Raw genomic sequence first — 25,963 nt, forward strand, 5'->3', positions numbered from 1 at the left:
TATAAAGAAACGTATCGATAGAAGTAAATTATTTCTTGCGCGAGAGGTCACGACGTGCGCTTTACATAACATAACATATTGTAATATGTTTACATAATGTAATGTAAAAAATACACTTCTTTTATTTTATTCGAAAGGTAAAGAGAGGGAGGGAAATGTGTGTGTGTGTGTGTGTATGCATACGCGTGTGTGCACGCGCTTGTATAGATTTAATATACGCGTAAATATATATGTATGTAAATAATACAGAACGTGCATAGCACACAACAGATGAGATTGCCGATAGGCGTGCGAATACAACAGCGAATCGCAAGTGTTGTTTATTATTTACAATCGGCCAAATTCGGCTGATAGCTTTTAACGTTATTCAGCAATAAATATGTCTTTTGCAAACGATACTGACAAGGAGTCAAGAATAAAAACTGCTATTCCGATCCTGATGAGATTTTGAGCGATGAGCACGGCGCTCGATAAACGCAACCATTCGAGAGGAAGGGATGGTCGCGCCAATCGATATCTGAAACAAAAATCGAGGTGCAATTTAATCTTTTGGAAGAAATTACGAGCAGATATATGGTAGAATAGAAATACGTATTATATAATTAGTTATCGAGCTAACGTTGCTGATAACGGTGTGGTGTAGTGCGGTGCGGTGCAGTGCACCATCACGAGTATTAGATCGGATAACATCGCGCAATCTCAAGCTATTTAATTTCTATTTAATTTGATGATTATTGTTATTCGATAATTGAATTTTCGAGATTTGAAAAAACGGTCAGTGATAGATGCCGTTAGTCTACGTTTACCGTTTCAGCAAAAATAACTTGGCAATACAAGCGAAAAGGTGAGTGGAAGATAATGAATTTGCTATAATCCACGGTTACCTTAAACCAAGGCGATGATAAAATTAATTGAGCGGTTGCTCTGTCTTCTCCATGTAAACGCAGCAATGTTTCAAGAAGGTTTTTCACGTCGGTCGATATCTCGTTGAAATATTCGTCGGGAAAACAAAAATCACACTTAAGTATGTTTGCGGTAGTTTCTTCGATGGAATCGTCCAAGAAAGGTGAAAGCCCGCTGTAAGTATGGAACAGATTTCAGAAGAGAACTTTTTAACATTTTAACCGATAAAACATCACGCATTTACCTTAATAATACATATAGAAAAACGCCGGCAGCCCACATGTCCGTGTAGGATCCCGTTGGTTTACCGAGAACCGATTCCGGAGCTGCAAATTCCAAATCAACGGGAGGAGGGACTACTTGATCCAGTGGTACCGCTCTGATGGCTTCACCGAAATCTATCAATTTTACGATACCAGTTTCGCTATCAACCAAAATATTTTCCGGTTTTAAGTCCAAGTGAGCTTGTTTACGCGAATGTAGCCACTGTAACGCTGACAACAATTGACCGGTGTATTTTGCGACAGTCGATTCCGTGTACTCAACTTGTTCGCCAAGATACGCGAACAATGTCGACCCTCTGACCCTGATAAAGTAAAAGAGAATCACTATGGCAAGTAATTATAATAATCAGATGACGATTCGAATGAGGTAAATGCAGGAAAAGAGAAGAACTAAGAAAGAAAAAAAAAGAAGCGAAATGGATAAATACTGACAGCTCCAAAACGATAGTATCGATATCCGGTTGAGGTGTATCCTCGAAGAGCGCAAACGCTCGAACAATATTATCGTGACGTATACTTCTGAGAAGATCATATTCGGCGCGCGTTAGCGAGAGCGGCTGCTTCGATCGAGATATTTGTTTTAACGCTACTTCTCGATCGAATCCTTTTTCCCTCGCACAGCACACTCTTGCGAATCTACCGGTTCCTAATTCTTCCAATTCGATATATTTGTTAGTAAACTGTTCAATTTCCATATCGTTGGCCAATTTTTTCTTCGAATTGGGTAACGCAACGATCGACGAGGTTATCTCGTTCATCGTGAATCCGTTGGATCGATTGCACTCGATTGTATCGCACCAAGCGTTGGTCGCATCGATTCCTGAAAAATAAAAAGAAGGTAAAGAAAACGTAAAACGCGATCCACGACATAATAACGATGGGACGAAATAGAGTAGCACGATGTAATAACGATAGAACGTACCTATGATACGAAGGGGAATTTTCGCTGAACAGGAACCCGTTTCATGTTCGACGAGACAGTGGTAAATCCCGGAATCAGAGGGAAGGCAAGGAGCAATTTCGAGACAAAGGGAATCGTTCGTTCGGAAAAGTCGATATCGATCGGTTCCCTCGATGATGTCACATCGTTGCCCCTCCTTTCTCCAACGGACGAGCGCACGTTCCACGCGACGAGCTTCCAGCACGAGCCGAGCCACGCCACCGGCCGTCGCCCTGATCGAACACGGAATAGTCAAGATCGCGGGAGGACCGTTCTCTTCCGCGTGTATATCTTGCGGAAGACGGACGTTCTCTCCCGAACCCTCCGCCGAATCGATTCTTCGCGGACGAAAAGACCATGCGCGGCTGATGGATGAATTCGGAACGAGACTCGCCGGAATCCAGAATTCCTCCTTTTTCATCCCGATTACCGGGGAGACGATCAGCCCTGGACCGTCCACACGGAAGATCTCCAATTCTTCTCCAGCGTGTAATTTCCCCCAATCTGCGGTTAATCTTACTCTGCTTCCTGGAACGATCTACGGAATCTGCGGATTAACTTGCCGAATCTTTTCCCTTGTCCCACTTCCCGATCATGCACCTTTGACCACGCGCCACCCATCTCTCACCGCCCATTTCCACTCCCTTCGAAATCCACCTCCTCATTTTCCTTCTTCCTTAACCACTATCTTCCTTCAACGTTCTTCTGATTTAAACCGAACCAACCGCTTCATTTACTCTTACTATATTACTCCAGTAATATATAAATATTTCACTCGACGTTACGTACTACAATACATACACCTTCAAGTTAAAGAGCAAGCAATCTGATTGAATACGGCGATACCGAGAGACACCAACCCAATACGTTTAATAAACTCTTGATAGCTACAACATACATAACCAATTAAACAGGTATATCGTGGATAACTTGCAAGAAACTATAGCGTTTAGCGATAGAATACCAACGCACGAAACTATCGTTTAAAATACTATCACTAGATTAGTTGATTATATGATATGTATCTATACGAGCATAGAGCAAGGTGAAGATGGACAACGATGGCGACCTCGGTAACGACTACAACGAATTCATCGATAATCACTGCGCAGATTACAATCGCGGCGGTGGCGACGCTATGGCCACGAGAACGACGACGATAAGAATAATATGTAATATGGAAGGGAAGGCAGTAATGATGCAAGAAGCAACAAACAAACTACAGATTCAAAATGTTTGAGAACGTTTCATTTGGTGTAAAATATGTACAAGATAATACTGGTTTCCCAAATAAGAGTAACAAATTGTTAAAGCCTGTAGAGTATACAGTGAGTGCAGTAATATCGTACGTTGGGAAGACGTACAACTTATCAATGAGAAACGATGTATTTCATTGTTTGCGTTATTCGTTTCACAATCGATGGGAACAGTGGAAAGAAATAAAAGTTATTACCGTACCAACGAAAAATTATACGACAGAGAGCGAATAGCAACAGGCATCAAGAGGAAGAGAAAGAAGAATCCTTTTGCTGCAATTGCAAGAGTTCTAATTACGAATAGAGGCAAATAGAATTGTATATAGTATGTATGTATGTATTTAGTTAATAAGTAGTAGTAATTTCGATATTGTTGCTCACCGGAATAGAATTGTTGCGAACAGGCGATCGAGGTCGAAGGGTGCTTCTAAATCCCTCGAGAAAATTCAATCTGCTTTTGCTAGGGCTTGACTGTGTTTGCGAGGAATCCTGATCCGTAGCTGCGGTACGAGGTCGGTGTAACACCGATGTTGTTGCCGTTCCCGTTCCCGTTCCTGTAGCTGTCGCTGCTACAGCCGCGGCTGTAGCTAATGTTTTCGAAGTAGCAGAGGTGGTACTACCAGCGGCGCCGACCAATTCATTTCTCCGTTCCTCGTTTGTTTTAGACATGTTCGGTATTGTTGATGAAATCGTTGAAAGTACACTTCCTCGACACGGAGAATCCGGACTCACGCCACGACTGTACGTCAGCAAATTATAAATAAAATTCAAACACGGTACTGCATCCATCGAAATATCTACGCATTTTTCTTACGTCGAGTTATTATAACTCGAACGAGGAGGTATCATAACTCGAATCAACACTCGGACAGATCGATTGCGCGAGAAACTCGATATCGTAATATTGTTAGAATACTTTGCTATACTTGGCTACCTTGTAGCAGTACGTAGTTTCTTTTCCGTATCTTTTCCTTTCTTTTCAAAGTAAGAAAATCCGTCGTTTAAAATATCGTATTCGTTCAACATCAATTGAAAAGCAATTTGAGATTTTAGTCAGACGTAAGATATCGATGCTGCAGTACCCTGTGCTCGTGAGAAATGATAAGACAAAACAAGCTGTTAGTCAAACGACGATAGTAAGTAATGTTAAAATAGGCGTGGGAAAAGGATGCATCACAATTAGAATGTTGACCAATGTACAATTTATTCTAAACAAAATGTTTACGTTTCTCAAGTCATTAGTTTTACTTTATGTCGTCCTTCGTGAATGCACATTTATGTACAGCATACTATCCCCCGCGTTCGTTCAATCTTGCACTTATAAACATTATTAAAATTATTATACATTTGCAGAGTTACGTTGTTAATAAGTAATATATAGCTTTTGGTGGGGGTGAGTCAGCATGTTGTACATGCTCGCTGTCATGTGTTTTTGTTTATTGCGTTTGATCTTTATCGTTATTATTTTACATACGCGAGATTATTCGCGTACAGTTACATACAGATACGCGCATGTAACTATCTTCTTTCTGTATGTGGAAACCAATGAAACCCACCAAACGTGCTCCCATAAACGACAAAATGAGGAAATACGAAAGACCAAAAAGACATTGTACATAGCTGTGTTTGTTCGTTGTTTCATCAATTTTGCCTTTTATTCGACAATTTTTCATATTTATCCAACTCTTGTAATTGAATCTGTCTCGCCCCCACCCCTCCTCTTTCTTTTTTCCCTTTCAACGCGCATTCTTCATCTTTCTCTCTTTCTCTCTTTCTCTCTTGCACGTAACACGCACGCATACACACACCCACAGAGACGCGTGCGCCTTCGCGTTTACGCAAAATACATACATGCAGTTACGCGGCAGTACGTAACTCACATAAACAGAAGCATGCAACAAACACGCCTTTCCACTTTACTGTTATTCTTCTTCAAACAGCAGGACACCAAGGAGTAGTGACGAGGATGTAACCGATGTGAGTGAATACATTTTGTTATACCTACCCTCACCTGCACAGATGTGCAAACATAGCCGAGAAATAAGAGAAGATTTAGTAGATCGTATCGTATCGTACCGTATCTTATCATATCGTATCGTATCGTACCGTACCGTATCGTATCGTATCGTATCGTATCGTATCGTATCGTATCGTATCGTACCGTATCGTATCGTATCGTATCGTATCGTATCGTATCGTATCGTATCGTATCGTATCGTACCGTACCGTATCGTACCGTATCGTACCGTATTGTATTGTATTGTATTGTATTGTATTGTATCATATCGTATCGTACCGTACTGTACCGGATAATATCGTATCATGTACTAACGTACTGTATCATATTATATTGCATTGTATAGCGTTATGTTCCAGTGAACCATGGCAAACGCAGTTCTAGGAACGTTAAAAACTACTCCAAAGGAGGTAGGTAATTATTATAGAATATAGTAGGAGACGCTCTCGCGATAAAGCTACTCAGCAGCAATAGCGAGGTAGATTCCTGGACTGCAATGTTAAGGCAAACAAGAGGAAGCACGTCGCAATATGGTGAAAAAGTAGTGTATACATAAATTGTGTGTGCTTAAAGAACATATTGTGAAGTAAATTAGGGGCAGAACGAAAGGAAAACAGAGATTCAAACGAATTTCGGTTTAGGAGACGACTACGGTTCTCTAGCATATACAGCGCTTCTGTATCTCTTTTTATATAAAATATACAAAAATATTTCGGAACGAATCTTCACGGGTCGAGCGTTGAAAGAGTGTCAATGTAAAGAGACATTGTGTTAGATAAAGAGACGCTTACAATGGATCTTTGGTAAGTTCCTTTTGGTAGGCAATCGGCGACTGTATCGCCTTAAGAAAGTCACGTTGGGTCTGCAGGATGGCAGTGATCGTATCTACCCACTCCTGCTTCCGCGGCCCATTTTCTTCCGCTGCGCTACAAGAAAATGCAAGGCCAGGTTTTCGAGGATCCGTCGAGCGAATTATGAACTTTTCCGGGTCGTCGTAAGGATTTTGTAAGCACAGTTTATTCACCTGTGTGAAAAAACAAAATATTTATCTTTGCAGTTTAAGCCTATCCCACGTACGAGAAATCCTGCTATCTTTTCTTTTTTTTTTTTCTTTCTTCTCTTAACCACGTTAACTGTTAAACATCGACTGTCAAGTGTTCTAAGAGATTACGATAATATACTAGTCGTTCTAGTTTTTTCTCTTTTCACGAGACGAGAAGATAGCCGAGAAGGTGAAAATACAAGAAATTACTATTTCTATCCGTCTTTGTTAGATAAGTATCTTCGATAAGTATTTGATGAGTATCGCGTCTATATAGAAAAATTACAAACATCGTACGGGATGTACACGCATGTGTAAATCTTGTTTCAATCCTATCTTTTTTTCGTTTAATTTAATCAATCGTCGGTATTTGTATTTCCTTGAAATTTACCGATTTCACGATCTAACAATTTAACTGAAGTAAACTATAACTCGTTTATCTGAAAATATTTGTAAGAAAGTAGTTTACCGTCTGGTGTATCGTGTATGTTGGCAAGAGAAGAAGAACTTGTGGAGAAAATGTTAAATAAGTTTCACGATATCGTTGCTTTACCTGGATATGAGCTTTGTAAATGTAGACGGGATTCGTGAACTGTGTCTTTTTGCCGACAGCCTCGCTAAAAATAATATTTTGCTCGAAGAGGAAGACTTGCCATTCTTTTTCCTTACTCGGTAAATTCGAGGAAAATTCCGATACTAAAAGCGGTCCGTGCAACAGTAACTTTCCTTGCGCTGTAATCTTGCCCTGTGACAGTTGGATAAAATAAATAAGCAGTTGAAAAGATACGAGAAATTGTACGGTGAAAGGGGAAAATATAAATATATGGATACGGTTCCGGCTACATTTTGCAGCGGGATGAAATTTAACTTACGTCAAAACCTTGAAGTCTCGCAACATCCATCATGTCATTGGCCGCTTTTGGAATAATGCGCATTACATGAACCGCAGCTGTAAGCCCCTCGATCTCTGACATTCTCTGAGTTCGTTCGGTAAGTCTTAGTGCTTCTCGAAGAAGAAGTTGATACTTTGTGATCCTTTGAACCGGCTTGATTAAAAGATCGCACAATTGTAACCGATGTCCGAGCTTTTGTCTCAAGTCCTAGACGCGATAATACTCGGCAATAATAAAGAATTGAAAGTGCATGAAAATTAGACACGTCTTTATAGTACGACAACTTACCTCGAAATAGGTATCTATATATTCGGAAACGATATATTCGGAGACTGGTTTGTTTTGACAATAAACAACGTACATATGTAATTTTCTTTCGTATCGCTTAAACAGCGGTCCGAGCTCTTCCGGACGTTCCAAACAACGTTCCAACGCCTTCAGGAAGAAACTGTATAAACGAACAAATGAATCCAATCTCATTTGCATACCGCCGTACTGAGTACGATAAAAAGAGAAGAAAGTAGAAACGAGGCTTACTCTCTATGCCACTCGTAGATTGCTTCTATATTGCCGAAAACCATTTTATCTTTTCCACCACGCAAATCGTCCGGCAATGGAACTTCGGACTCTGGATCTCGCATCAACGACATGTACCCTTCGACTATTTGTTTTAGATCATTTACATAATCTTTTTCCGTTTCCACCAATTCTCGAATAACGAATTGTCGTTTCGCTAACACTGCACTTTCCACATCGCACTCTTCCGGAGTCCCGTGAACAGGGCTACTCGTTGTGGTCGTTGTGGTGGTGGTTGTCGTCGCCATCGTCGTTACCATCGTCGCCGCTGTTGTCATTGTTGTTGTTGACGTTGCTGTTGTTGGTGCCGCAATCGTAGTAGCAGCGATAGTTATCGCAGTTGACAGGGTACCTTCGTCATAATCGTCGTCCCCACCGATACCAACGTTCGAACTTTTACCACTGGGTGTCCGCATCAGGCTTTGTCTTTCTTGATTTTCCGTATGTTGTTCCTATTTTCACGTTCGATGTAGTATGAAAAAGACGAAGGAACCGTCAGCAACAAGAGGCGTGGTAAATCACAAAAAACAATGACCCGTAATTTTTTAATCTAACGAACTTACCATTCTTTCTTTCACGATCTGTTCGATCTCAGCTAAATCGGCTGTCGTAGCACCGTCAAGAATTTTTGCCGACCGCTCAGACGTCTACGTACAATTAAAAGCAATTCTATTTAAAGTCGTTGCCTACAAATAGTATATTTAATTTATATTCGCATCCATTATATCACGGAAACTTAACATTTTGAGATTCAAGTTAAACTTTATCGTGCTTACTTATTCGTATATCGTTCTTTAATCGTAAGAAAAACGTACGGAACGGAAGGTTCAGCCGCATAGAGGCACACTAGGTATATTAAAACGGTTTCATTGATGCAAAGAATGGAACGTTAAAATTTCCTCACGTACGATTCATTTGTATTCATCGCATTCGCGGTCAAACGTTGGGACCAGGTAAAATAAATCGAGTTACAATGGGCGGAAGAAGGTTCTAGATTAAAAACTAAGAGGAAACCGAAGGGAAGAGAATAAGAACGAGCGAGATCGAAAGCCAGGGAGAAAGAAGAGAAATGAAATGAGCGGAAAAATATTAGAAGCGGCAAGAAGGAAGATGAAACTTGCTAGAGATTTTCCACAGCTTTCCGTTGCAATTGCAGATTCCGATGAACCGTTAGCTGTTGCCACGAGTATCGGTTCAGTGATTGGTTTCATCGGCGGTGGAAGTTCCAATTCATCCTCGGCATCGTCCGCCCCATTTTGCTCGGAATACGTTAAAGCCTCGGTGTCGTCGGGTTCCGGCATCGTATCCTCTTCCAACTCAGGTTCCGATTGCTCGGTTTCTCCTTCCTCCTCTTCCGCTCCTTCGAGTCCTGGCTCGAGTTCCGTGTCAAGATCCGCCTCCGACACGGAGGTAGACACGCGCATAGACGCGGTCGCGGTTGTTAACGCAGAAATGGAAACAGAAGCGCTTCTCAAAGGTCGAGACTGTTCGGCACCACTCGGCAATCTAAATCGTTTCTCCGAGACGTTCTTTTTCAAAGAGGATCGTTCGCAAGACGTCTGCACGATCGAGATCGCGGTCGACGTCGTCGCTGTTGTTGCTGTCGCTGTCGGTGTCGTAGTCGCTGGGGATTTCTCCACTTTACCTTGGCTAAGTTTACGCAACGGTGGAGGTAGCCACTTTCTCCTATGGAATAAGAAGAAGGAAAAAGGAGAAAAACAATCGAGCTTCTTGTTTATCGTTCGCGAGACAACGTTATCGTCGTCGTCATCGATTCAACATTCGATCGTTATTACATCTGGTTGTCCGCTTACCCGCTAAAGCCACGTCTTTTATTGCCTGGAGAATTTGTGTTCGCAGCACCACTTCCATCGTTTGCCGCAGCAGCCGCAGCGGCAGCAGCAGCGCCGGCGATAATATTTTCTGTAAACGGAAACACGAACAAAAGTAAAATAAATCGCCAATGCAAGAACTATCAGTCGACGACGATATGTACCACGAAAAGAAGATTTTCAATGCGATTTAATAGACATTTTTTAATAAAAGGAACGCCAAGAAGAGGAATCGCCGCTTACAAAACTGTTGACGATCAAACGTATCGTATTTTAAACGTTCGGAAAGATCGGCCAACTCGATCCGAACGGTAAATTTGTTTCAAATAAAAATCTTTCATTTGTAACAACATATTCGACGATAATCGTTTAGCAATCGAATCGACCAACTCTTCGGGTTAAAAAGGTTAGCGACCATCGATTTAAAGTGCGTTCAATATGCTCGACGCATCGACTTTGTTCCATCGGCATGTCAGTTGAAGATTCAACCGGTCAAGGACACAGTTATCCCCCGTACATCGTATTGATCCGACACGACCGACTCGGAGTACGCGTACAATAGACCGTTTTGATCGTAAGCTACCAATGTCCTCGCAAACTTTCAACTCGTTCGTTTATCATCCGAACTTGCACGTAAATTCATCCTCGCGCCGCCCACCGTACCATCCTATTATCATGTTATCGACCACTGAAAACATACATTTCGTTTTACTCCTATTTCGTTCTACTCTAGCCTCGCTTCTATTTTACAATTTCTTATCGCATTCTACATTACCCTGCATATTTGATACTCGAACCTATCTTACTTGACGATCTTTATCTATCTCTACGATCGATCTATTCGCCGTATCTAATCTAATCTTTCCTTAATCTAGAGTCAACGGTAGAATCTAATCTTTTGGTTTGCATACATTTTTTTCTGCAATTGTCAAGTGAAATATTCCTCTCACCTGTTTCGTCTGGTAATATAGAACTCGGTGGCACATTTTGAGCGGATAACCCACCACTCGCTACTATGCCCGTTCCCACAACCGATGATGAAGATCCCGGTATTCCTGTAGTGCCAGACGACACTGTTGTGATGCCTCCGCTAGACGCGGCAGTTTGAATTTGACTGGTCGATTGCTGTTGATGATAATGAGATTGCTGCTGTTGTTGCTGTTGCTGCTGCTGCTGTTGTTGTTGCTGCTGCTGCTGTCCTGGAACTTTTCTAGACGGTGAAGTTTTACTGGAAACCGGTGGAGGTTGTTTGAGCGCGCTAGTAGGAACCAGGCCCTCTGGCGGCGGATCGACTTGTCCCGGGGCAACCAGTAAACGTACGTGGGTCCATTCGGACGTATTCACACCGCTAATATTGCTCCCGTTTTCCAACACCTCGACTTGTTGACCCTTCGTTACCGTCAATTCCTTGGATCCAGGCGCGGCGGAATGATCGGCAATAACCCAGGTCACTTCGGCTACGCCAGTCTAAAGATTCAACAGTAATAATAATCGATAATAAGAGATTCTACGTGAATGTACGTGGATCGATCGGTAATACGTTATTATATAAACTGTGCGAATTAACGTAGAGATGGCGTTTTTAAAACGGGACGATCATTTTTAACCCGCAGGCCTCATCCGAACGACTCGTGATAAAACGAAAAGGCGTGTAGATGAAAACACGCAAGGGCGTAAGGAAAAAAGAGACGGAAGGCGAGAGGAGGAGGAGGAGAAAGAGTAGACAGAGAAGAACGAAGAGGAGAAGCGGGTAGGAGTAGAGTACACATAGATGGACACAGGACAGGACAGCGTGCACCGATCGTCTTTGACTTTGCGGTCCAATGGACCGTTTAATGGATTATTCTAGCTTCGGTGATTTCGATTTGATCGAAATAGCCTGACTTTGATAAAGACACATACCAGCAGCCGTTTCTTTCGAAAATACAGCGACCGATAGACGCATCGAAATACGCCAGTCTAGACCGTCTTCTCTTCTTTACGTCAGTTATTAAGACTGCATATTTTCTTTTATCTCTTGCGTCACCCTGCACACCGTGCGATTCATTTTACAAACTTCCTCTCGTCCGATTGATTTCTCTCGATAAAGTTTACTTGAAAACTTATCGTATATTTACAGTACAAATACGCGTGATATATGTACGTCACTGCACGGTAAGCATTTCAATTTGGAAGGAACGAAAGGGAACAAGAGGGAAGATATCGATACAAGTAGATTTTAACATCGATCGTTTAAATTCTTACGCGAAACGTAACTATTCAATCGATTCGATTTAATCGATTAAATTCGAGACGATGAACGCGGTCGGGATTCTCTCATTCCTCGATGCTGCAAGTTATGGACGCATTACTATGAACCGTGATGATGGTTCTATAATAGTTATAAGGCCGAGAGTCAAAACAGTCAGAGAGGTCGGTCGTCCGCTTTCGCGTCGCATTCCACCGACGAAAATAGACTTTTTCCACGTGCCAAATTTTGCCGATTCTCTTTCAATCCTCTCGATGCTCTCAACGTGCCGAGGGCCTACCTAATTACGAACGTTGATCGATCGTTCTTACTACCATCGAATTATATCGATTTCCTTAACAGATTTGTCAATGTTCACGCGATTATCGATTCGTTTATTTTTCGATATGATTATGCCGAGTATTGCTGTGCTGTTGTTATATTACGTAATACCTTCATTCGCGCTTTCCAGACGAAAAACGGTTTACCGGTATACGTTTACATTTACACCCCGAACCATTCGGAATCGAACCATTTGAACGTAGCGAGTAACCTCGGCAACAATCAAATTTCAACTTGACATCGAACAGTGTGCAATTCGCGTCCCGATTCGATTCCCATCCGTAATGATTTCGGGACGGATAGACAGAAGAGAGGAACATTTGCAGCGGACGTCTTTTCACATAAGAAAATCCCAAAGAATGAGTATAGATTGTACACGGATTCAAATTAAACACGCGAATAACTGAAAGATTAAGCAGAGTAAGTGAATAAATTTCTCTATATTTCAGGATAAGGGGAGGGAGAGGGGAAAGAGAGAGGGAGAGGGAGGGAGGCGTAGGAGAAAATGTGTCAACAAAAGAGGCAGGCGCAAATATGGAAAAACGTTTCATACGAGGATACGAGGTTTAATTAACGAATTGTATTTATCGACGAGTTCGATTCTCGATACGTGACAAATGGAAATGAAACAATGACAATGCAACAACTTGAACGACAAATTCTTCGATTCGCGGATATAGGAACGACTGCGGATGTGGCTACGGATACGATTGCGGACGTGGATGCGGATACGAGCTGCGACCGCGTTTCCTTATATATCGTCTACTTGCAAATGTAAACCGTGGATAAATTTAAACGAACGCTTCGACCATGTAAACGTTTGTTAACGACGGATTATGAAAATTAATCAACGTTCTCAGCCATCAATTTTTAATCGGCATTTTCAATTCGAACTTCAATCTTTTTCATCCACGAACGCGGAATGATATATATCGGCAAATCGGCAAAGGATATTTTTTCAATATACCGAATACGATTTTCGTTTCTGTCGATCGTTAACCGTTCTACGAGAGAAACCATTCTCCATGACGTTGCTCTATCGAAGAGAGCACGTTGTTCTTTCCTACATCGCGGTATGTTATTATTTCAGTGCGTAATTATTACTTCCTCGTATTATTAATCTAATCATTTTCAGGTGAATTTGCAGTTTCTACGAACGGAAACATCAAACATCCTGATCGTTCTACGTACAATCTAAAGGGGAAATCGTAGTACGCGAGCGCGCGTTTATGTGGGTGAACGAGTACTCGAGTACCTGGGAGAGGGAGGGTTGTCGGTGCAAAAGTCGAGCCTGGAACGAGCTCGGGGTGTCGATGGTATGCTGCCTAGAGAGGGCTGCATGTGGTGGAGTTACAGAACTCTGACGAAACCAAGGTAACGAGATCTTCCTGCGGGCTTTTTTCACGATTGTTGCAGGTTTTCCTGCCGGTGACGTCATGACAGTTCGTTTGCCTCGTGTTCAATTCACGTGCACGAACGCGATAACCGTGTTTAGCGCAACAAACGGGAATAAACGTGTTATCGAACGTACGAGCGACATGTTGCTCTCTTTAATGATTTTTCCCGATTCTCAAAACGGGTCGGAATAAATTTTCTCCGACGACTCGTCGCCACGCTCACCGTCCAACGGATCCATTCGACCCAAGTGTCGCGCCCGTACTGATCCCGTTACCTATCGTTCCTCGCATCCTCATCCTCCTCTTTACCCTCGCCACCCTTTACCTTACCACCTATTTCTCACCCCTCACTCCCTCCCCGCCTTCCCCTCTCTCCCTCACTTTTCTTCCATCGTACCCTCTCGTGCACGCGCTGCAACGCGCTTGCTCGCTTTTCGATTATTCTCGAACCCCACCCAACCATCTTCTCTCGCTCTGCTCGCTGCTATCGCTACCCCACTACCGAACACCAACGACGAATCCACAGCTATCGTTTCTATCTACCCCGCTTACGTTTCTCGCTTTTATCGCACTCATCTATCCTCGCGCTCCTTTCCACTCATGATCACTTATATCTAAACTCTATCTCAACAAACACGTCTAGATATCACGAACATTATGCCTTCCGTCTTTATTCCGTCTTTCATCTTCCGCCTTCAGAGATCGCAACCAAATCGATCCTGGTTCTCCTTCTTTTCTATTCGTTTCAAACTGCAATTAAATACTTTCCGCGTCTTGCAAAGTTCCTTTTTTTTATATTATCTCCTCTTAATCGAATCGAATGAAAAATGTTTATCCTACCTTTATCCTTTTAACAGCCAATTGTCCACAAGTACAAATATGGATCCAACTATTTTTTCAACCTTATACGTTAAAAATTGAAACGTTTCACAAATACGATCAGAGGCAATCGGCCGCGACTAACCACTGGCAAACCCAACGACTAACGTATAGTATTTGCTTGCTCTTGACGAACGATACCGATTATCGTGCAAGCCAAACCCGGATTGATTCCAAAGCAATCGCTACATAGCTCAAATTCTCGTAAGACAGTGAAAAAAGGAAACGGAACATCGAAAAAGCGAGATCCAAATGAAAAAAAGGAAGAAAGATTCTACCTACCTTATCGGAATCTGTGGTGTTGGTGGAACCAAAAGATGCCAGGGAATTTCTATCTAAATTCTCAACGCTATCGTCCAGAGAAGCACATTCTTCGAGATCCCTGCTAGAACGTTGACTCGAACTCTTTTTCGCAGGACTCTTCGGCATACTTAAACTGAAATATGTTTCCTGAATAACCTCGCGTAGTCTTTTCACCCACAGTTGCTTAGCATCCATCGAATTAGCTCGAAGAACGACACGTGTATCGCTGGTTGGTGCCCGACCTGTCCAAACCGCGAATTTGCATTCGTCACCCTCGATATGTTCGGTCACACCCAGCTCGGAGGTCATCAAACGGCTTTTGTAAATGTACTTCACCTATATCGTGCCGGACAAAAGAAAACGTTTACGTTTACTCTGGATGGATACAGCTTGAGTTGTTTTATCACGCTCGATCAACGCGGCATATATGTATTCCAAATTGTTTTCCATATCGATTTTGCTTTTACCTACCTTTCCAGCCGAATCTTTCACCTCTTTGCTAAACAATAGGTACAATTCAAATAGAAATATGTGCCGATCCCTGCCTTTTCTAATCAGTTGTTTAGGGTCCCACACTGTAAAAGAGTCCTGCAGCACCACATCGCCTAGTGTGTCTATTCTTACATCGCAACCTTCCAGCATGCTCAAATGTAAGGCATCGTTCGCTTTCTTAGGCACATTTAACATTACTTCTAACCCATCTTTTATCTCGCCCTGTCCTTCTTGGCAACAAGCCTACATAATTTGAAAAATTGAATCGTGAAAAAACAGTAAGCGCAAAGATACAATATAAGAAAAGATCAACAGACAGAAGAAAAAATAAAAGATATGAAAAAGAGGAAAAAAAGAACTTGTTTCGATCACTTATAAGTATACGCAGAGTATACGCAATATGAATTTTTACATCTAGCAAACTATACACCTATTACTATTGATATAGCGAGACTATAAAGGGAAAAGAGCAAACATTTTCCTTTCCCCGATCATCCTACCTGAAGATCTTTGAGCAACAACTGATACTTTGTTATTCTTTGTACCGGTTTAATTAGGTACGCAGCGATCGGATGTTCAACTCGCTGTTTTCTTTGTAATTCTTCAAACCATGTCCCACCATGAGTAACTAACAATTGATTACTTTCCGGTTTATTCTTACAGTATGTCACGTACATATCAAATTTAGGTGCCTAATCGATAAAAAAAGAAGCAAATTAATCGTCTAACACATCCAAGTTACGATACAAGACATAGGTATAGCTTACCCATGTCACGAAACAATGCCCAACGTCTTCTGGCATAGTTTCGTACTTTTCTAGCTCACGAAGAAATATGTTACTATGAAATTGATGAATTTCTTCCATATTGCTGAAAATTATTGATTCTCGTCCTTGTAATCCAGATGGAACGTTTCCTTTTCCGCATCGCGTTTCTTCCAAAAAACATCGAATACAAGTTTCCAAATCCTTCACGTAGGTCCTTTCTGTTTGCAGCAATTCAGCCATTATAAATCTGTGAACACGTTGCGGGTGATGAAAACAAAGACGCATGATAATTGTCATTGTTCGATTAAAGAGGAGCATACTCTTTTCTTCGTGCAGATCTTCTTTTCTCCTCGTTTAATTCTTTCAGATCTTTCCCCTTGATCTTCTCTTCGAGTAGAGGATCGGAATTGCGATCGATGGAAAGATCTTTTTGGCCATCGTCAGATTGAATTCCAAGATCTTCTTCGATTTGACTTTTATAGCAGTCCATACGTGTACTAAAGTCCTTGTATCTTTGATCCACTTCAGCAACAGATTGTTTGATTGCTGCTGCATGAGCGTGTCCTTTTTCCACTAAATTATCAGCTAGCTGGATCAACAGTTTCACCCTTTCTCTTGTTTCCTGTCACATCACGCAGCAAACGAACGAACAAAATAAATCAGAAGGAAGAAAAAGGATAAAGAACAAACTCTTGTTCCTTCAAGCGCTTTCGTTTGTCGATCTGAGAAGAGAATGCAAGAAACGAACAAAACCTACCTTCGCAGCTCCCTTAAATTCGTTGTGCTCCCGCAACAATTGTTCATTTTCGATACGATTTTTACCAACGTTAGTATGGGTGGCTAAATACAATTCACCCGTTTCTCTTATCCATTCTAAAGCCTGTTTAGCACTGCGCTCGAATAAGACATATTGATGACACTGATCCAATCGTTTCTTACGCTGCGTCCAATATTCCAGCACACGATTTTCTTTACTAAGCAACTCTTCCAAAATACCTGTAACGTCGTAAATTCCAGATTAAAAGGTGCAAATGACAAAGATTATTTAGATGTAAAACCTTATTAGAGGCAACATGTCATACACGTTAACATGAAACTAACTTTTAACTTTATTCTCTGAGCCAGCGCTGTTCGCTTGATAACTATAAAACTGAAGACTGCGATTTGTATATTTGAGAAATGTTTCCGCGGTCCGCCGTACCAACGTGCATGCTTTTAAGAATGCTTCCTTCTGTTCTTGATGTTTTCCAACAAGCGTTGGCACTTGTGTCGCCTTTTCACCAGAAGCGCACCAATCTTCGTCTCGTTTGTATTCGCGTTCGAGGCTATCTAATACAGAGCGAACTTGTTCCGCCGTCTTGTAAAAATTAATGCTAGCAGTTACTAGCTTGTGTCTCTCTTCTGCACATGTCACTAGCTGTTGCCATCTCTTAGTTACATCCTCTGCCACTTCTCTTATACTCTTCGGATCGTAGTGATTCGCACTTACTAACGCATCTGCTCTGTGTTTGACCTGTAATGATCGATACACACATTTCTCTTTGTTACGCTATCATTTGATAATTTTTATATTACAATGCTGCTACGTATAAAGAGGATACAACTACATACCTGAACAGCTGAAGTATGCGTTTTTTCTATAGCAACTTGGAACTGTTCGTGTTCTAAACGAAGCTGCTCAGCATCCTGCAGATTTTCTGGAACTCTCAATGAAGCTAACAACATAGCTTCTCCATTGCGAATCCAATTGGCTACATGTGTAGCATCAGTTTGTAGTTGCACCAATTGAGAAGCTTGTTCTAAACGAACTCTTCTCATCTCCGCCAAATCTTCCGCGTCCATTTCTCTTTCGTTTAAAAATTCGAGAAGTACTTGAACTCTAGATGCAGCACTGTGTTGACCGTCTGCCATTATGCAAACTCCTGCTTGTTCTAATACCTAAGTGTCAAGGTAACGGAAGCGGCTCGTAACACAATTTAATATAACGCATTTTTAAGATCTCTGTTATCATAATTCAGTATCGGAAATACATCTGTATATCTTAACTCTTTCTTACCTGAGCGAGTTCTTGACCTTGTTGCAAAACCTGAAATGCGGTATTCTGCATATGAGCAACACCATCGTTGTGTACACGCAACAATTGTTCAGGGGAACCCTCCCGAGGTGGACCTTGTAGCTCCTGCGCCCACATCTCTAACTGACCACTCGCTTCTAAAGCATCTCTTTCAAACACGCGCAATCGTAGGCATAGTTCTAATCTCAATTTTCTTGTAGCCCACAAATCTTCTAATTCCTGCCTTAAACCCGCTAACCTGTCTAAGGCAGCTTCTACTGCAGATATCTGAAAACAGTTGCATCCAGAGTGTTTTCTTCCCCCTTTTTAACAAATCTCACTCACATTTATATCATTTCATATTCATTCGTAAATGGTAAGAATAAATGGAGAAAGAAGAAAGGTAAAGACCTAAAGCACAGGTAAAACTCACAGAGCCCGTAGTATCAGGAGCATCGGTAGATTCTCGAAGTTCTCGAAGCAATGCTTCACCCTGAACGATAGTCGATGCACAAGCTTCCATGCAGGAGGCTCGGTGTTGAGCACATTGTTCCAACAGTCTTTCCGCAGTTTCCAGATTCTCTGCTACTTCGTCTTGTTGTAATTCTTGTCGCAATTCGTCAACCCAACCAGTTAACTATTGAAAATACATGGCCGTTTTTATATGTTCGGCGCTAATAACACGTATTATGTATACTTTACCTCTTTTTCATGCGTATAAAACACAACCGCCAAATCTAATCTTCGACGACGCTGTTCAACTCTTGCCGCGAAGCTACTAACGTGAGCTTCTAATTCTTGCGCCACGGCATATATTTCATCAGCAGCACACTCGCCAGTGTGTGCCAATTCTTGAGCAGCAGTAAGTAGTTTAGTAGCATTCGTATAAGTATTCTGAGCAAATGAAAATATCGTTTATTTAATACTTAATATTTGTATCGATACATCCACTCGTGAACAATATTATCATCAAGTTAATACCTGAGCTACATTTTCGAAATGTTCGTGACTTTTCTGGTACACTCTCGCTTTTTGAAGATTCCGACCAACACCTGTATTCTTTCTAATAAAAACTTCGCCATGATTAGTTAACCAATCCAGAACTTGCTTTACATCTTCTTGAAATAATCTGCGAATGATCAATCACTAATCAAACTACTAGAAAACATGAAGTACAACAATTGATAACGCGGAATTAATAAATAACATATAGTGACCCGAAAAAGACGAACGAGAAAGAGAAGTGATGCATGAGGAATGCGAGTACCTTAACGCAAGTCGTTGATGCAGTTTGACTTTCCGAGCATGCCAACGAGCCTCCAACGCTCTGTGATGACCCAAGATTTGATGGATTACCGCCAATACATGGGATGCACCCTCGCTATAATCCGCTGCTGGATTTCCGCTCATACCGGAATGTCCATCGATGCCGTGTCCATCTTGACTCTAAGCAAAATAATCATTTTATCCATTCGATCATTGAAATTTTTCATGTCAAAGCGGTCTAAACATTACTTGCCATGCACTATGATAGCGATTACATTAGTCAATGCGTACTCGTCGCTTAAACATGATTTATGGAAACATTTCACATCGGTTAGTACGACAATGATTACATGTAACTTTCCTTTTCTTAATGAAAGAAAGAGGAGAAGGAGGGGAGAAATACCCACAGATTAAATGAGTACGCACTCACACACGGCTATAGCGTAGCGTTATCGATAAAGACATGACCCATGCATGTACCATACATTTTCTCGATCAAAATGATCTATAAATAATTGATACGATTTACGAAGAAGTGAACTAGAATAATACATAAAGCAAAATAAATAAGATTAGTTTGCAGGCATGTACGCATACATTCGTGCACACCAATAAACGTACATGTTTTCTGGCCGTATGGTCTATCCCTTGCGGCTGATTACAGACTTGCACGAGATGATCCAGTTGATAAAGAAGCTTCTTACTGGTACTATGCACCTAAACAACAGTAGGATTACCCAAAACCATAATTTAAGTTCCGTAACTGAATTCCGTTAAATATTGAAACCATATTTTAGTTGGACAATTCATGAAAAAAAAAGTTTACGAATACACGCAACGAGAAAGGACAAGTTTTATTTGTGTTCGGAATTATCGCATGATGCAACCGTTCCCTTTATTCGCAGGGTTAACTCTCTCTCTCTCTCTTACCATCTAATCCCTTATTTCTTTGAATATTTATTTTATCTTTCTTTTCTGTAAGACCCGCATACCAAGCAAACGACCACCGGTTAGAAGCTATTAAAAAAAAAATGTCTAATCGTTTCATACATAATCGATGCAAAAACTCGTATCCGAGCTCGAACCGTGCGTCGAACTGAAGCCGTGACAAACTTGCAGCATCGAGCCTAGTCCACTCAAAAGTGCCTGATACGCGTCATATACCTGCCAAACATGATCGTCTTTTACTAAACATCACGTTATAGACAAAGTCACGAGTTGCGAGGCCAAACTACGATTAATTAAATGAAAAAAATCCATGTTTGTTGTTTGTTTCTTCGAGATTGAATTCCTTTATCGCGAACCGACGAGAATCAATATTATGTACACGTTTGTGTCTCACGATATAGAAATGTGAAGTGAACATTGCAGATTTACATGAAACGACGACGGCGGCGACGACGACGACGACAACGACGACAACGATGTCGTATCATATAGCGTACGAAGAAAGATTACCTCTGTGTAAGCTTGACACATCGCTTCGTAAAGAGTTTGGTGTTGCCGTATATGAGATTCCAAGATTGGTATTTCATTAGGTAAGTTTCCAGCATCGCAAGCTTGACTCCATCCTGCAACGCTATCGACGTATTGCTCTGCCTTATGATGAAATACAACGCTCAAACTGAGGACCGCGGTACGTTCATCAAGTCCTGCTGCGAATTCTTTCCAAGCTCGATCTAGTCGACCGGCTACTGCCCTAACGTGTCCGGCAGCATAATGTTGAGTTTCGAGCAAACGGCTGGCCATGGTTAAAATCTTATTTATATTCACGTAGACATTCATGGAACTCATAGTGAAATGTTTATGCTCCTCCTGCAAATTTTTAGCCAGTTGATAAGAACGTCCAATTTCGACATAATTCGCCAAAAATCCTTCTCTGTTGTGACAAATCCAATCAAACATTTTTGCACAATCCTGTTCGAAAAGCCTTAGTTGAAAGCACTGATCCAATTTCATCTTTTTAATGTGCCACAACTGTAAAAGATGCTGTTGCGCGGCGTGCACAGATTCTAAGTGTTGAATCACTAATGCTGCTAGAGCTCGTCCATCGGGGTCGGTGCCACCAGTTGCCCCGCTCTCTATACTACCGCCTTCGCCACTACTAGCCGCTATACCTATCACAAAAATGTACCAGTAAATGTTTGTTTCATGCTTAACGATTAATTTGAATTACCCGTTATTATGCATAGATGAGAAAAGATCAGGATTAAAATTAAAAGAAATGGTGATGAACAATACAAATTGTTTCTTACTATTATCAAAACGTTGTAGTAATCGCTGACCGACAACTTCAATTTCTTCCACTGGAACTTTCATAATCTTTTTCTTCATTTCATTGTGCAAATCAATCCCGTGTTTCGCTCCAGCCACATCATCCGCAAAATCATTTCGACTCAGATCTTCCTGTAAGTCGTCCAATCTATCAAGAAGATCAGCCGCCTGCCACGTAAAATCTTCTACGGCTAGTCTCGTGTCAATCCATTGTGCATGATCATACTGTAGCGATCCATCTAAATCCGCGGTCAATTGCGATGGATCGATCACCTTCGTCAAAGCTTCTAAACTTATTGTATTTATCTAAAACAGGGAAAGCGTTTTCAACCATTTTGCTGTTCAAACACATATTTCTTTTATAGTTTTATCTTTGCTTACTTCGAAATTATATTTCTTTTGTTTAGCCAATGACGTTCTTTGCTTTTGCCAGAAATTTTCAGGTTTGATGATGAAAGCAACATGAATTGATCGATGAAAGTGTTCATGTAACACCTAAAATTTAAAAATGTCAGTATTTTATAATCAAAAATCTATTCAAGCTTTTCATCAAAGTAGTTATTATTGAATGTAAGAAAAAATATAGTGGAGCAAGGAGTTGAGATAATGATTAGAATGTGACCTTTAGGATGGGTTTGACAGAATCCCAAGTAGCACCACGCATATCCACAATGACAGTGAAGCGTAAACCTCTGGCTTCGTCGTTGGGTATGGTCAATAAGTATTGCAAAAGACGTCGGTAATCTTCAGGTTTGGCTCTTTCGCGTCTTGCTGTAGTAGGAAACACAAGTACTGGTCCACCCCTGCGATCCCGACCACCTGGCAGAATAGCCAGACGTTCTTGGAGCAAAGGTAAAACCTCCGTAGCTCTTGTTCCATCCATTTCAACCACTTTTATTTGGTCAAGTCGTACCTACCAAAACAATTTTTATACAAATATTTCTTTTCCCTCAATAAAAAAGAAAGGGAAATTAATTGCACAATTATATCATCGAATATTCTTGTCAAGATGTATCCACAATATTGGATTCCACTATATCGTGATGTCATACCAAAAAGAAATAGGAAGATCAGATATATACATATTAACGAAACCAGCTTTATTACATTACATCCGAATTGTAAGAAATATTTAGGAGATGTGTATATGATGCACGATAAATTTTCGAAATAATACGCACATCAAATCAACATCGCGTCATCGTCATCTTCATCTATTTATATTCGGAGAAAGATGACAAAAATGCATTCGGTTTCGATAATCCCATTGTTAAGAACTGTTAGAACCGTCATTACGACCTGAGCCGTTGCTACCATCACTGTCACGTCATTGACGTAAAAAATTATGTTCAACCGTCACTACATTCATCTAATAATGTACTCATAGGAAGAAAAGTGCATTCAGTAAATATTTCCGTACTTTCGTGCTTGGTTCGAATGTATTTGTGTTCGGATCGAAATGTCTCTTTTGGTTTGATCCGTTTCCGTAAGTTCATACCTTCAGGCGGATCACGAATCAGAAACCACGGCCGAATCAGAATGAACATTGTTTCGCTTACCCGTGTGAAAGATCAATTCGATGAAATTTCGCTCGTTTCGACTTTCTTATTTCTACCATGCACATATACGTTGAATAAAAGGCGTTGCGATTCATATTGTTCGTTCGCCGGCATTAAAATTTGTACATTCACGATAAATCCTAAGCTCCGAAACCGCTACCTGCCAATGCCAGTCTGCCATATTCGAACTGGTACGAACGAGAAATTTTCAATGATCTTCTCGTTCGAACGTCGACGCACGGTCATGGGTACATTAATGCTTGTTAGTGTCGTACGAGGGCAGCACATACCCTTTGGATTTTCCGCATTGTAAGTTCCCGTTAAAATCATAGATATCATCTGATATCACTTATACAAGTATAAATAATACATACACAATACGCACGAGTTCCGATCTTAACCTCCCGATGGTATTGTTGGCTCATTTGTTGCGATCAATCGGTAAAACCAAATTTATTTATTTATATGAATAAGTATCTTACACATATATCGTACGTAACGTTTCAATCCATTTAATTTTTACATTCTCGAATAACCAGTGAAACTCCGATGAACTGTTCGTATTAACATTTGAAATTATTCTACTTATTGTCAGTTTTTCGTCATTTTATCTCAAATACTTGACATTTTTCAAATTTATACGAGTATAAAAACGCGGCATATTAATAAATCAGTCAGAAAATCATGTTCTATTTTAATGACATTTCTAACAAACGTTTTCAAATTTTAACCTTATCGAAACAATTTATTTCCAATGATTTGAAATCTGTTCCATCTTGTTTCGTTATAGGAAAATAATCGATGTGTATATTGTGCATTTAAAATCCTACAAGTTATGGCGAATCCTGTTTTACGAAGTTTTATCAAAGATATACCTTCACGCTTAAAAATTCGTGTCGAACAAGTTCGACATGGACATCATCTTCGAGGAAAACCACCAACTATCGCTCTCACTTTGCAGCAACGGCTCCAATGTAAGTGGAACATTTTTATGGATATCTAGGAAACTAAAGCTGAGCATCACAGTGGTTATATGTATAAGTGAATTTGCTCAGAATTATGCGCCACATGACAACATATTTGGAAAACATTCAAGCCAGTGAGGTGAACCTCTTTTGATATAATTACCTTTGATACCTTCTTTCTTTTTTATAGCGCTGAAAGGACCAAGTCCAACTAAAGTAAACATAGGTTTTCTTGCTTCAAAACCCTCATTGCAAAAAAAACAGGCTTGGATGGCTGAACGAAAAATCAAACGAGCTAACATGAACTTTGAGAAAGAAATAAGGAGTGGACAGTGTAAGTGCTAAATTTCTGATTGAGACAGTCACATGTGTACATGTGGTATTCATTATACCATGGTATCCTATATGTGTTTTACAGTGCCATTAAATTTAGAAGAAGCAAGAAAAACTTGGTTAGAAACAACTAGTCCATATGATATTAAAAAAATCGCAGATCATTATAACATTTTCCAAGATTTATTTGGAAATGCTTTTTTCTTTCCTGTTGTACAGCTTGACATCAATTACAACATAGACGATAATGATACTCTAGTCAAAGTTTATACAGGAAATGTAATAAAACCTGCAGAGGCACATACGTTACCAAATGTTGAATACAAAGCCCAAAAGGATACTTTATGGACATTGGTGATGTGTACACCAGATGGTAATTTGGAGAACTCAAACAACGAATATTGTCATTGGTTTTTGTAAGTTGACAAGGTGTTTGTTACCTAAGCAGTTCGGTCCATAGAATTAACTTACACTCATTCTTCTTCCTATTTAGAGGAAATATTCCAGGAAACAGAGTAGAAGAGGGTGAGCAAATAATGGATTATTTGAGACCAATCCCAGTTAGGGGAGTAGGATATTATCGTTACATATTTATCCTGTACAAACAAAGTCAACGCCTAGATTATGCAGAATACAACAGACTTCAACCTTGGTAAGTAAGAAAGTGTTAAAAGTAGATCGTATAGTGTGCGATAATATCATATCGTTACGTTTCATTTAGATTGCGTATTTACGTTTAAGCTTACAGTTAAAAGAACGTAATTGGAATACATTGGAGTTTTATCGAAAATATCAAGAATATCTTACTCCAGCTGGTCTAGCATTTTTTCAAAGTGATTGGGATCCCACAGTGAGAGAGTTTTATCATTCTGTACTAGGTGCGTGTAATTGGATTCAGTATTTCTAACGCACTAATGTATTATATGTCTATATATACGTACTTACAAATTTTTACTTATAGATGCAAAAGAGCCGATATTTCAGTATGACTTTCCAAAACCATACATTAAACCGCAAACGTGGTTTCCATTGAGACAACCATTTAATCTTTATTTAGACAGGTACAGGGATCCCAAAGAAATAATGAAAGAATTTTTGTTAAGAAAACTAAAAACCGTTGATCCTTTGAAAGAACCAAAGGCACCTCACAAGTATCCAAACGCGTGCTATATTGATAAAAGAATACCCTCTTGGTTGAGAGTACAAATAAAAAAGGAACGCTTGGGATGGGACCGAGTTAATCATCTGAAATAAAATATTTTATAAAGAAGAGATTTGATAGCTAAAATCAGTTGTAAGATAAAGAATTTGTGTATAAATAAATAAAGGAAGAATATCATATACAAAAGAAATGTAAATAAAT

The 25,963-nt window shown here is 40.4% G+C and overlaps 2 protein-coding genes and 1 long non-coding RNA gene across 11 annotated transcripts; 2 read left to right on the top strand and 1 right to left on the bottom strand.

Annotated features, from left to right (window-relative positions):
- Positions 1 to 190: 190 nt before the first annotated feature.
- Positions 191 to 23,506, bottom strand: LOC117211670 (triple functional domain protein). Of its 7 annotated transcripts, none has more exons than XM_033455816.1 (34): positions 23,303 to 23,506; positions 22,366 to 22,656; positions 22,125 to 22,238; positions 21,725 to 22,049; positions 20,928 to 21,586; positions 20,091 to 20,186; positions 19,471 to 19,649; positions 19,185 to 19,332; positions 18,906 to 19,097; positions 18,637 to 18,840; positions 18,207 to 18,491; positions 17,762 to 18,088; positions 17,252 to 17,663; positions 16,908 to 17,146; positions 16,471 to 16,772; positions 16,151 to 16,397; positions 15,884 to 16,075; positions 15,363 to 15,626; positions 14,871 to 15,227; positions 10,694 to 11,210; positions 9,726 to 9,834; positions 9,033 to 9,597; positions 8,475 to 8,558; positions 7,873 to 8,363; positions 7,624 to 7,783; positions 7,315 to 7,542; positions 6,996 to 7,187; positions 6,192 to 6,424; positions 3,765 to 4,122; positions 2,110 to 2,665; positions 1,620 to 2,007; positions 1,148 to 1,489; positions 885 to 1,077; positions 191 to 517 (listed from the first exon to the last, which is right to left on the bottom strand). In XM_033455816.1, the coding sequence occupies exons 2-34, from the start codon at positions 22,624 to 22,626 to the stop codon at positions 410 to 412; spliced, it is 9,327 nt and encodes a 3,108-aa protein (XP_033311707.1). In that variant the 5' UTR covers positions 22,627 to 22,656; positions 23,303 to 23,506; the 3' UTR covers positions 191 to 409. The 7 variants fall into 7 exon arrangements, 6 of the variants coding, with proteins under 6 accessions (XP_033311707.1, XP_033311705.1, XP_033311706.1 ...); XM_033455814.1 differs by lacking the exon at positions 20,091 to 20,186 and adding an exon at positions 20,520 to 20,633; XM_033455815.1 differs by lacking the exons at positions 20,091 to 20,186; positions 23,303 to 23,506 and adding exons at positions 20,520 to 20,633; positions 22,925 to 23,112.
- LOC117211680 lies at positions 11,168 to 11,695 on the top strand. The gene is made up of 2 exons (XR_004488298.1): positions 11,168 to 11,276; positions 11,357 to 11,695. It is a non-coding gene; the product is annotated as an uncharacterized LOC117211680 (long non-coding RNA).
- A 98-nt stretch (positions 23,507 to 23,604) lies between the features above and the next one.
- LOC117211674 (39S ribosomal protein L38, mitochondrial) lies at positions 23,605 to 25,934 on the top strand. Of its 3 annotated transcripts, none has more exons than XM_033455824.1 (7): positions 23,605 to 23,743; positions 24,093 to 24,276; positions 24,458 to 24,601; positions 24,686 to 25,016; positions 25,094 to 25,252; positions 25,342 to 25,478; positions 25,562 to 25,934. In XM_033455824.1, exons 2-7 carry the CDS (start codon positions 24,138 to 24,140, stop codon positions 25,852 to 25,854), a joined length of 1,203 nt encoding a protein of 400 aa, XP_033311715.1. In that variant the 5' UTR covers positions 23,605 to 23,743; positions 24,093 to 24,137; the 3' UTR covers positions 25,855 to 25,934. The 3 variants fall into 3 exon arrangements, with proteins under 3 accessions (XP_033311715.1, XP_033311717.1, XP_033311716.1); XM_033455826.1 differs by having other exon boundaries at positions 23,636 to 23,858; XM_033455825.1 differs by having other exon boundaries at positions 23,636 to 23,793.
- The last annotated feature ends 29 nt before the right edge of the window (positions 25,935 to 25,963 follow it).

This window comes from Bombus bifarius, unplaced genomic scaffold, assembly GCF_011952205.1.
Source record: "Bombus bifarius isolate JDL3187 unplaced genomic scaffold, Bbif_JDL3187 scf7180000008240, whole genome shotgun sequence".
In the NCBI taxonomy this organism is placed as follows: Eukaryota; Metazoa; Arthropoda; class Insecta; order Hymenoptera; family Apidae; genus Bombus; species Bombus bifarius.

What these genes read in the sequence shown, in the direction of transcription:
- LOC117211670 (XM_033455814.1), bottom strand. Translation starts at nt 22,626, where the DNA reads ATGGATGGAACAAGAGCTACGGAGGTTTTACCTTTGCTCCAAGAACGT. An exon ending in TGAAAGATTCGGCTGGAAAG is followed by an intron (nt 15,228 to 15,362) that starts GTAGGTAAAAGC and finishes GGCACGATATAG; the next exon opens with GTGAAGTACATTTACAAAAG. An exon ending in AAAAGACGTGGCTTTAGCGG is followed by an intron (nt 9,598 to 9,725) that starts GTAAGCGGACAA and finishes CTTATTCCATAG; the next exon opens with GAGAAAGTGGCTACCTCCAC.
- LOC117211674 (XM_033455824.1), top strand. Translation starts at nt 24,138, where the DNA reads ATGGCGAATCCTGTTTTACGAAGTTTTATCAAAGATATACCTTCACGC. An exon ending in GAATATTGTCATTGGTTTTT is followed by an intron (nt 25,017 to 25,093) that starts GTAAGTTGACAA and finishes CTTCCTATTTAG; the next exon opens with AGGAAATATTCCAGGAAACA. An exon ending in GTTTTATCATTCTGTACTAG is followed by an intron (nt 25,479 to 25,561) that starts GTGCGTGTAATT and finishes TTTTACTTATAG; the next exon opens with ATGCAAAAGAGCCGATATTT.